The following is an 11,658-nucleotide window of genomic DNA, read 5'->3' as shown; positions in this document are numbered from 1 at the left end:
TCAGAAACAACAGCATATAAACAGTTCAGAGCTTTGCTGTGTAATTAGAGAAGCTACAAGGTTCAGGACAATTTGCGTATAATTTGCATGGATTTTTTTGTGTGAAGATATTAACCAGGGTGCAATTAAGTTAATATTGTTCTAGCAAACACTTAGAGATATCGATCGTGTTTGGTTTGTGCTCAGCTCAGTGAGAGAGAATGGGATGAGATTTATGTGGCCAGGATGGATACAGGCTGGAACAGTGTGTGTGTGTGTGTGTGACAGACAGAGAGAGAGTGTGTGTGTGTGTGTGTGTGTGTGAGAGAGAGAGAGAGAGAGAGAGAGAGAGAGAGAGAGAGAGAGAGAGAGAGAGAGAGAGAGAGAGAGAGAGAGAGAAAGAGAGAAAAGGTGACCTAATTTTTACATACAAGATTGTAAAGAAAGTGTGAAATATGGGAAAGCGAAGACAGAATGAATAGAATGAAGTGTGAAAAAAAATTTCAAACATCTTCCCACAAAAAAAAACATTTAAAATGCACTTTATTCATTAAAGAAGACTGACTTGAAATGTTCTAAAATATGCATGAAGAAAATCATTTCTTATGATCTAATAGATCTGTTTGTAGTTCAAAAAGGGCCACAGTAGATTTTTCGATGTCTTACCCAAGAGCTTAAACTCATTAATATAAATGCATGTTTTAGATGATGGACATGCACATGGAAACATTCTCAAGGCTCTGGATTATTGATCAGGAGTTCAGAAGATCAAACCCAAGCACCTCCATTACAAACTGCCAGTAACGGGTCCTTCAACCCTCTTTGCTCCAGGAGCACTGTGTCATGGCTGACTCTGTTCTCTGATCCAAATCTCCTAACAACCTGGGACGTGTGAAATGTGTGAAAAATAAATCACTGTACTGTAATCTTGGTGTGACAAACAGCTGATATGCATCTCTACTCAGCACTACCACATTGCACATGATGCATCTTAATGCCAGGTGTAAATAGGGTCCCATATTTAAATGAGCATCATGTGACTACAAACAGATTTTTAAGCAGTCAGTATTTTTTAAAGCATTTTACCAAAATAGGTGTGATTTCTAAATACTCTCACCGAACAACATAACATTTTTTAATAAATTTTCCCATTTTTCTCAGGTCATCGGGCAATTCCAAACCATACCATCTCCTAAAACATCGGTACTTCCTCAGAGACACGCCGGAAAATGCGATCTGCCCTCTTCTGCATACACGATATCTCTCCATAGCATTGTGACCCCTTATCCATCTCAGATCTTCCATCCTTCCATCACAATATACATGTGTACTTAACATAGTACACATCTAACTTCATCACTCCAAAGCATTAGTATTCAATCTCTTAGAACTTTCCCAAAATATTATTAACTCTATCTCAACATTTCAGTCACAACAATTATTTCTTCTGTATTTTGCCACCTTTTGTTTGTCTCAGTCTTTATCTCTCTGTTTTTTGTCTGCACTATTGTTTACCGTCTATGATTATTTGCTTGGTACGTAAAGTGTCCTTGAGCTGTGGAAAAAAAAGTGCTTATAATTAAAATATATTAATATAATTTGCATTTTTATCATACCATTTTTATGGACACCCACAAGTGTGTAATATCACTGTGATTGACAGACGACAGAGTGTATGTCCCTCCCACCATGAATAAATCACGGCTAGTTTTACTTCTTCGGCTCCCGCTGACAAAAAAATTTATGACCAATCTGTTGCCCATACTCTAAGGTAGTGTGTTACATATTATTTGTCCTGATACATCTATCTTTTGTCTGTTATAATATGGCAGCCTGTGTTGCACTGAAAGGTCCCCAGAATAATGCTCACATTCTCTGCCAGAACAATAGTGGGCGCTCCAGCAGCGTGTTTTGTGTCACGTGTTTTGCGTCTGGACCTGTCGCCTAATTGCCTGTTAATCATAACATCTACTTATTTCCTCCGCCTTGCATTTAGCTTTTTTGTTTGTCACCTGTTGGTTTAGCCCAAGTACAAACAATAGACAAGTAAAACTGGGTCCTTGCACATTAATTTAAAGAGAATCATTTACTTTTCTGGCATTTAACAGACACCCTTATCCAGAATGACTCAGGGTTAAGGGCCTTGATCAGGGGTCCAGAAGTGGCAGCTTGGTCAACTTGGGATTCAAACTCATGACCTTCTAATCAGTAGTCCAACACCGTAACCACTAGTCTACCCCCTTTCCTTATCATGATTTTAAAGGAGACACCAAAACAAATAAACCAGAGGAATGACTCTGTTCTCACAATGTCCGCACAGTTTTCCTTTAGCCTCTCTGATTTCCTTTCACCTCTCAAACACACGCTGCTAGTCAGATTGGTTATGCTAATGTGCTCCTAGGTGTGTGTGTGCTTAGAGATTCTTGATCTTTAAGAGAAAGCATATTAAATGATTAATTACTCTGCTCATTCAAACCAACGGTTAGACGTCCGTGCATAAAAAAAAAAAAGGAAAACCAACGTGTTATTATTTGCATTAGTTTAATTAGGATATTGAAGTCAGAAAAAAAAAACACACAAAATACGTTTGAGCTGTACTCAACAGACCAAATAATGTCCAGATGGTCACCTCAAAAAAAAAAGCCCTGCATTTAAAAATAAGGCCAAGAAGGCAAAACCCAAACCATAATACTGAAGGAAAAAGAAAATGATGCATCTATCCTTCTATACACCGGTCTCTATTTCCTACAATGCAGTATATTTTGACAAAAAGAAAACATACAATGAACATCGTTTACTCTGATCAGTTTATGCCATGTATCTTATTAGGAATTCAAAATAATATTTTTATTTTTTTCCTACTTTATTCAGGCATTTATTTCCTAAAAAATAAATGCAGCATTTTTGCTCGTGAAATTAGATTAATTAATTTCATGAAATCAATTCAAATGTATTCAAAATGTTGAAATATTCAAATAATTATTGTATAATCATTTTATGATGAGAAATATGACCTTTTTCTGACCTCGACAAATGGGTACTTGATATTTTACAATGTCAAATAGGTGCAGGATAAATAATAAATCATTCAAAGTAAACAAAGAAAAAAAAAGAAACAAACAAACAAATCCAACACACGATTATTACAGCAATGTTTTTAGCATTCTCAGTTAAAAAAAAAATTAAATCCTGTCCAGCTGAGACACAAAATCATCTGTACAGAGTGACATTGGTTACATGGTGCACTTTAACACACAGGCGAGTCGGCCAGATTAATTTTTTTGACTCGCTAAACTTTTTAATTCAGGTTCAGTCCATCTGAAGTCTTTAGAAGGAGGTACAGGGTTGTAGGGTCATGATCCGTTTTTCATTCTCTCTCTCTTTCTCTCGTTCTCTATCTATCTATCTGTCTGTCCATCTCTCTCATCAGATCGTTATAAAGGCTCCTTGGTCGTTGTTAGCCGATTCGGGTTCCACGCATCGGCCACGTTTCCGGGTGACCCTTCTCTTGCGGTGGAATTTGGCGTAGCACCGAAGACCTGGAAAATTGTGAAATTCTGAGTGAAAATTTGTTCAAAGCAATTCTTTGCTTATTTGTATAAAACATTTTTTTTCCATGTCTGTCATTGTGTCACATTGTGGCTGTTGCTGAAGTCGAGTCTCACTCACACCCTCAAAGAAGCGCTTACCAAACTTAATCTTCCAGGTCTCAGTATTTGAGTATCTGAGGTGTAGATATTTAATTTAGATTAATGATTTTTTTTCTTGTACTTTAATATATAAGGCTCTTGAACGGCTCTTTTTTCCAAGCAAACAAATATGCAATCGTTTTACCAGCTTGAAATTTGTTTTAAATAATTAGAGCATGTACAGTATATCAGATAAAAGCACCATCAAACTTTAACAAGGTTACTGACTATGATTGAATTTTGTATTCACAATAGCAAACAGCTCGGATCTTGAAATGAGTTTTCCGTGGCAGCATTTTGATTAGATTCAACTACAAGCGTAAGGACATTATAAAAAGTGAAAAGAAGTCGGCTTACAAATACGTGACGGTCAGATAAATGATCCGGCCTGAATGAATCACTGCTAACGCTCACCTTCTTTACACATGCAGTCATCGTAGCACTTGTTGTTCAGTCCACGGTTATGTGGGCTGCACTCGTGGTGTCTGAGATCACAGCAGGACCCTGAAATGATTAACAAAATATAGAGACAGCTTTAGAAGAAGAAAAAAAAAAACCCTGTTCTTTATGCCGAATGGTCAGCATGTTGGTGCACTGACCAGGCAGGCAGTCGAGATGATGGTCACATGGTTCAACATCATCTGCAGCCACGGTCGCGTTGCCGCTGCTCATGTTCTTGCTGCGCCGCTTGTCTTTGTAGAAAAAGTTCAACAACGAAAGAATCATGAAACACCACTGCGTTCTTTAGCAAAGATGCTGCATTCAGTTTCACCGATCAATAACGACATTATAAAAGATGAATACATATCTGCTTTCAACCTGCTGACAGTCGCATTGGCCTGGAGTAATTAAAAAGATTTTTATTGATCTCTTCATGCAAGCACAGCACTCGGGAAAATGAGAAGATGTGATTATTAAAGAGCCCGTCAACATATTTTTACATAATTAACGTTACATTATTATTCTGTGCTTCTGTGGTGAACTCAGTATTGACTGTGGAGGTCTTTCTTGCTCAGTCAGCCTCCTTTCTCTGGGTGAAACTACAGCTAGCTAGCATTTTAATCACTGTGTATATGTAAAGTATAGTGAAAAGTTTTCCGATCTGATTTTTTTTAGTAGTTAACTTTAATTAAATAGTAGTTTAGAATCTGTAGCTCTTAAGTATATCCCCTACTTAGCAAATTTTCAGCAACACAAATTTAAATCCTCTCAGATATCCTGTCAGATTAGCTCCTATTAGCAAGCTAGTAAGATTTAGCGATGACAATAACCAGCCTCTGATTAAAATTAGTGTCTAAATAAATGTAGTGTCTGCTAAATAAATACATAAATAAATAAAAAATCTTCTCAATTCCAGACAGTTTCATTTCTTATTAATGTTCGAATGATGAAATAAATAAAATCCTCTTACACCGTTTTGCTCAACTAGCATCAGTCATAAAACAACTGTTTATATGTTTGTGTATTTGTAAGTGAATATATTTTATTGTGTATATTTTACAAAAGATTTATACAATGTCAATTTTTTGTGTCTAATGTATCCAATTTATTTCTATATCTTTTTTCTGTTGTATTGTATGGCTATGTTTATCTGCTCACGCAAACCAATTTCCCCAGTTAATATATATTGTCGCCGTCGCGGAAACGAGCCACCACCGCTAGGAGGCGAAGCTGCAGCAAATTCATTGTAACTTTTAATCATTAAATCCTCTAAATACACGGTTAAATTATATATTGTTTGAAAGCTTAAACTCTCATGATTTTATTAAGCCCACACACAAAGCATAATATGATTTATAGCCGTCATAATAATTTAATCAATTTGATAGCCACCGGAACTAGGCGGCGCTAGTTCGGTCTGTTTACTTACCATTAAACGCTTCCCTTTCTTCACTGGGGTAATATTTTCCGAAACAAAATGCTTGTAAAAACCCCCAAGAGTTTAAGGAACTGGAATATGTAAGCGTTTTAATCAAAAACGCTTTGCTCGCCTCACAAATATTACGTTTCTGACCGAAAACTGCGAACAGTACTTCACTTCCGCCCATTCTTTCGGCTCTCACTGCTCATTGGAGGCTTAAAAAACTACACTTGGGCATCAGATTTGTAGTCCAGGGTCTAACGAATCAAACAAGCTCTCTCATGAGCCAATCGGTGCCTGTGATGCAGAGATAGGCAGCTAAGAAGCCAATGATGTCTCTCCAGCCTATGTGGGACACCCTCTCTTTGATTGACATTTGCTCCCTCCAGTAGCGATTGCATGATCCGTGAGTGTCATAGCTCTGTAGCCAATAAACAGTCGATTCCAGCGATATATGATATGCACCATCAGGTAAAGGGGTGTGGCTGTTAGAGCCGTGCGTATAAACATGTCTCCAGATGCGTAAAGCGTGCGCCCTCACACACAGCTGTTAGTGTTGGTGTTATTGCGGAAAGTGACGTTGGTGCGGTTTTTGGACAACTTGTACGTATTTTTGAAAAGTTTGCCAAGAATTTCCAAATGGAAGGCAAAAAGTCTTTCACGCCTGATCAGGTCGCCAAAATGATGTGCGAAATATCCGAAGATGATTTTTCGTCCTCGGCAGAGAGCGATTTATCTATGGATTCAGATGCTGATGAGGATTTCCTAAAAGGAAGAGATCCTGATCTAGAAGATCCTGATCTGTGAGTACATATATTATGTTATGTGTTTATTATTTTATGTGTATATATATATATATATGTATATATGTATATATGTATGTATATATATATATATATATATATATATATATATATATATATATATATATATATATATATATATATATATATAATGTGTGTGTGGGTGGGTGGGTGCGTGCGTGTGTATGTGTGTGTAAGGGGAAATTGTAAATGTGATCTGACTGTGGTCAATACAGAAACTTTGTATTTTGGGAAGGGTGCTGTGTAAAAACAATTTCTGCCTGGTATTGCATTGAGTTTATTCTAAGGGTTGTGGGTCGTTATTGGGCATTGAGATTGTTATTGGGCATTGAGATTGTTATTGGGCATTGAGATTGTTTGAATGTGTCTGAATGAGGTGTGACAAGCTAATCGTTGCATTTCTTTGTTTCAGAGAGCCAGAATGTCTGCCTTGAGTTTATTCTAAGGGTTGTGGGTCGTTATTGGGCATTGAGATTGTTATTGGGCATTGAGATTGAGATTGTTTGTTTGAATGTGTCTGAATGAGGTGTGACAAGCTAATCGTTGCATTTCTTTGTTTCAGAGAGCCAGAATTTCTGCCTTGAGTTTATTCTAAGGGTTGTGGGTCGTTATTGGGCATTGAGATTGTTATTGGGCATTGAGATTGTTTGAATGTGTCTGAATGAGGTGTGACAAGCTAATCGTTGCATTTCTTTGTTTCAGAGAGCCAGAATGTCTGCCTGGTATTGCATTGAGATTATTCTGAGGGTTGTGGGTCGTTATTGGGCATTGAGATTGTTATTGGGCATTGAGATTGTTATTGGGCATTGGGATTGTTTGAATGCATGTGAATGAGGTGTGACAAGCTAACCATTGCATTTCTTTGTTTCAGAGAGTCAGAGTCATCAGACTCAGATTGGCAGTCAGAGAGAAAGAGGCCCATGAGGACCCCAGTGACTGTGGAGGAGGAAGACCTGGAACCCCAACCCTCTAGCTCCACACAGCCTGCAAGACATGGCAGAGGAAGAGGCAGAGGAAGAGGAAGAGGCAGAGGAAGAGGCAGAGGGAGAGCAGGAGGGAGAAGCACTCCGAGTTCTGGACTTGAAGGTGCATGGCAGGGCACTGATGTGGAGGACATCACTCCTGATCAGCCATCCTTCCACCCAGCACGCACACCTGGTGGCCAGCTCATGGGTGGTGTAAAATACACCATCCTACAATTGTTCAAATTATTCATGACAAATAACATTCTCAAAGACATCATGAACAATTCTAACAAATATGGAGAAAGGAATCACCCGGACACATTCCAGAGGATCACCATGGCAGAGATGATGTCCTACCTCGCGATGATCATATATATGGGAATGCTCAAGAGAACAGCAATCACTGACTATTGGAGAAGGAATGAGCTGTATGCCTTGTCTTTTCCCTCAAGTGTGATCTCCGGGCGCCGCTTCAGAGCCATCTCTCGCGCCCTCCATCTCAGTGACCCTGGTGAAGATGCTGCCAACGACTCAAGAAGAGGCACCGCTGGGTACGATAGGCTTGGCAAAATAAAGCCATTGTACCAGGAGTTCAGGCAGATGTGCATGGCACATTATCAACCCCACCAGTGCATTTCAATCAATGAGAGGATGGTCGCCTTCAAAGCCCGCAGTGGAATCCACCAGAAGAATAAGCCCGTGGTGGAGTGGGGTTATAAGCTGTTTGTGCTGGTGGATTCCACCAGTGGTTACACCTGGGACTTCATCTATGAAGGCAGGGGAGCACCAATCAACAAGGGGCTCAGCTATGACTCCGTCATGCGTCTCACAAATACGCATTTGCTTGGTACCGGGTACAAGTTATTTGTAGATAACTTTTACACAAGCCCAGATCTCTTTCGTGACCTCCTGCAAAAGAAGATCTGGGCCTGCGGTACCATTCGCGGACAGCGTATTGGGTTCCCCAAAGACAGGCCAGGCGGGCTTGTGAGGTCGTCTCCCCGGGGCACCATTCGCTGGATCCGTGAGGGGCCCCTGGTGTTTGTGCAGTGGAGGGACACCAGAGATGTGCTGATGTGTTCCACGCTTCATGCAGCACATGGGGACGATAGTGTCCGGAGACAGATCAAGGGGGCAGATGGGCAGTGGCGTGTGCAGGATATCGCCATTCCACCAGCCATCAAGGATTTCAACAGGTATGTACAGTGTTTTTTTTAAATGAATTTTGATATTATATCAATGCATCAATATCTCGGATAAGCGGTAGAAAATGAGTGAGTGAGAGTGCATCAATATCAGTGTAATGTAATGGCTATGTTCCTTTTCTACTCAGGAACATGGGTGGTGTGGACCTGTCAGATGCCATGATCGAGTATTACTCTGTCCTGCACAAAACCAAGAAGTGGTACCGGTCTTTCCTGTACCACTTCATCGACATCGCCATCGTCAATGCCTTCATCCTGTACAAGGAGATCGCCACTGCAAGGCAGGAGAAGGTGATGTCCCTCAAGGCCTTTCAGGAGACCCTGGTGATGGAGCTGACAGAAGCTGGGTCTACCACCACAGCCCCTCCACAGCCACCCCCTCCTGCTCCCCAAGGTGCCTCACACAAGCTTGTTCACTTTTCACAGGATGGCACCGTAGGTCGGAGGAGGTGTGTCCACTGCCACCGGACGACCACAGTAAAGTGCACCTCCTGCGACGTATGCCTGTGCTTCACAATAAACAGGGACTGTTACAATACATGGCACACCATGAAGAATTTCTAACTTTTCTATAACGTGTAAATATTTCTTGTGTGTGTGTTTTGTATTTTGCACAGTTTTTGTAAATGATGTAAATAGACATCATAGACAGTGCATTTTGTGTGCCCTTTTTTTTTTTATCAAAATCTCAGGAGGAATGGAAGAAAATGTGTTTTTTTGTGGTTATGCTAATGTAAATTTGTGCCTAATTGACTGACATCAAATCCAACATACACAACAGTTTCCAGTAAGCTTTCATCAGATACCAAGATTATGTTTCTAGGCAAAGGGGTTCAAAGGTTATAAGCCTTGGAAACTCTGGGTACCCAAGGTTCATTTTGGAGTCTCCAAATGGCACAAAGACACAAAAACGCGTGGACATACCTGTAGAAAATATTCATATAAAATCCATTTTTGAGTCTTTTGACTTCAAACTTTTTATGTGAAATATAAGACATGTGGCTATGACCCTGAGTTGTTCTTCAGCTCCTGACATGTGTTTACAGTAGTGTATTTTAGTCAGTTTTCAGAAAAATTATTTGGGCGGAAATGAAATCCTCCATTCTAGCCTCTGTAACTCTGTGTCAGTAATCACACTGACACTTGTATCAGAAACTAGAGATGGTCTTCTTTCCAATGAGTTAGAGCATGCTAGCTAACTAGTTTTATAAACATACGTCCTGTACATTTATGAATGCTGCTTGGTTTTACTGAAGCAGATTATGAACCTTTATAAACAGTGTAACAAGTGGATTGTTAGTTTTCCAGATTGGAGTGATGCACGAGTGAGAGTGAGTGACGTACGGAGGTTCGGGCACATGTAATGTTGTGTACACATGTGAAAATAAAAGTAAGCAATGATACTGCTTTAACCGTCCATTCTGTATAGTTTAATAAAACAGAACAGAATGAAACAAACAGGACTTAAACATACTCTCAGAAATCCAGAGAATATTTCCAGAGCATCAGCCTACTAGTGCTAGACGTTAAAAAACCTTAGATATAATCATGGAAAGTAATGACAATAAGTGCATATTAACTACTGTAGATGAATAAATTTAGCAGTTTATGCATATTTATAAAAATAAAATAAAATCCTGTCAGGTTAGCTTATGTTACGCAAATATTTTTACAACTACGGTTACACATGTGACTAAAAATCTTCTCTGACGTGGTCCACATTAGCCAGCTAGCTAGAATTAGCAGTGAAGGTTTGAAAACAATGCTGTACCTTTTTTCTTGTTGGATGATGGCCAGCTGTCCTCAGGCCTCATGTCCTCGTAATCTGTCCAGTCAAAAAGCGCCATGTCCAAGGTAGGCAACACTTCACCTTGAGGATTTCCTTGTCCTGCCTTCTATGTGCAACACACACACACACACACACACACACACACACACATATGGATTACATTATTATATAAAATAATATTACTTGATCCACTTTTACAAGCACAACTTTTACTTTTATTTACTCCACAGCACTTTAAAATTTTCATTTTTTCCTTTAAAATTTTAAAATCTGATTGGTCACACACTGGTGATAAATATTTTATAGTTGTAGATATGCAATTAATATTATTTATCTTTATCTAAATTATTTATCAATATTTGCATAAGGAGACTCTAAAGTCAATTCTGTTTCACATCAGGACAAATCGGGACAAACACCCTTGTGTTAATTACTTTCCAAATAACGGCACATCAACAATGATTTATTCCTGAATTGATGGTATGATAAACATCAAGAAACATATCTTTCATCATAATACTTTGAGATGCAGGTGGAATCATGCTTACTCTTTCTAAACCGAAGTGTTGATTGAACATGTTTGTTTTTTCCTAAGAGGCATAACTTAAATTTGTTACGGACATATTGTGAAAACCTGGCTGCTTTTTAAATGTCAGACCTGCCACAGGTGTTCACAGCTCTCTTTAAAAAAATAAAATAAAAACAATCTTAGTATGCACTATAAAAAGGTGTTGTTTAAAAAAGCAAAAATATAGAAATCTGAAATTTTTTTGCAAAACTGAAAGCATTCTGTGAGTCATTGCTTCAGGGGGATTTGATGGCTTCCTGCTTTATTGTCTTCATTTTTCTTTAATGTAGCTCACAGACAGACAGACAGTCTCTCTCTCTCTCTCTCTCTCTCTCTCTCTCTCTCTCTCTCTCTCTCTCACACACACACACACACACACACACACACACACACACACACACACACACACACACACACACAAACATTTTAAGGTTAGCTTATTCTGGCTAGTTGCTCTTACATTAGCTGTAATGATTATATACATTAAACATCAACTAAAATCCTCTCAGTAATCCTGTCACATTAGCTCCCGCTAGCTACCTGGCCAGTGTCAGTAGTGAATGTTTTAAAAAGGAAAGAGAACTACAGTAACATTCAGTTAAGTTTCAATATAGTCACATTAACTTAGGTTACCCATAGCAAAAAAAACAACAACAAAAACAAAACAAATATGAACAATTTATGACTTAGTATGAAGTCGGTAATTCTGTCAGGCAGCTCAAGTTCCTCTCAGAAGTCCTGCCATTTTATCTTATCTTAGCTAGCCGACTACCATAAT

The 11,658-nt window shown here is 39.0% G+C and overlaps 2 protein-coding genes across 4 annotated transcripts; one reads left to right on the top strand and one right to left on the bottom strand.

Annotated features, from left to right (window-relative positions):
* Positions 1-2,503: 2,503 nt before the first annotated feature.
* Positions 2,504-10,440, bottom strand: LOC113656511 (draxin-A-like). 3 transcript variants are annotated; one of them, XM_047810650.1, is made up of 4 exons: positions 10,295-10,440; positions 4,268-4,360; positions 4,083-4,172; positions 2,504-3,518 (listed from the first exon to the last, which is right to left on the bottom strand). In XM_047810650.1, the coding sequence occupies exons 1-4, from the start codon at positions 10,368-10,370 to the stop codon at positions 3,406-3,408; spliced, it is 372 nt and encodes a 123-aa protein (XP_047666606.1). In that variant the 5' UTR covers positions 10,371-10,440; the 3' UTR covers positions 2,504-3,405. The 3 variants fall into 3 exon arrangements, with proteins under 3 accessions (XP_047666606.1, XP_027023609.1, XP_027023610.1); XM_027167808.2 differs by lacking the exon at positions 10,295-10,440 and adding an exon at positions 5,539-5,716; XM_027167809.2 differs by lacking the exon at positions 10,295-10,440 and adding an exon at positions 4,488-5,151.
* On the top strand, positions 6,169-9,814 carry LOC113656459 (piggyBac transposable element-derived protein 4-like). Its single transcript, XM_027167738.2, has 3 exons — positions 6,169-6,332; positions 7,225-8,514; positions 8,652-9,814. Exons 1-3 carry the CDS (start codon positions 6,169-6,171, stop codon positions 9,085-9,087), a joined length of 1,890 nt encoding a protein of 629 aa, XP_027023539.2. The 3' UTR covers positions 9,088-9,814.
* Positions 10,441-11,658: the final 1,218 nt, after the last annotated feature.

This window comes from Tachysurus fulvidraco, chromosome 2, assembly GCF_022655615.1.
Source record: "Tachysurus fulvidraco isolate hzauxx_2018 chromosome 2, HZAU_PFXX_2.0, whole genome shotgun sequence".
NCBI classification, from domain to species: domain Eukaryota; kingdom Metazoa; phylum Chordata; class Actinopteri; order Siluriformes; family Bagridae; genus Tachysurus; species Tachysurus fulvidraco.
The sequence above is the reverse complement of the archived record's forward strand: the minus strand, read 5'-3'. Positions and strand labels throughout refer to the sequence as shown.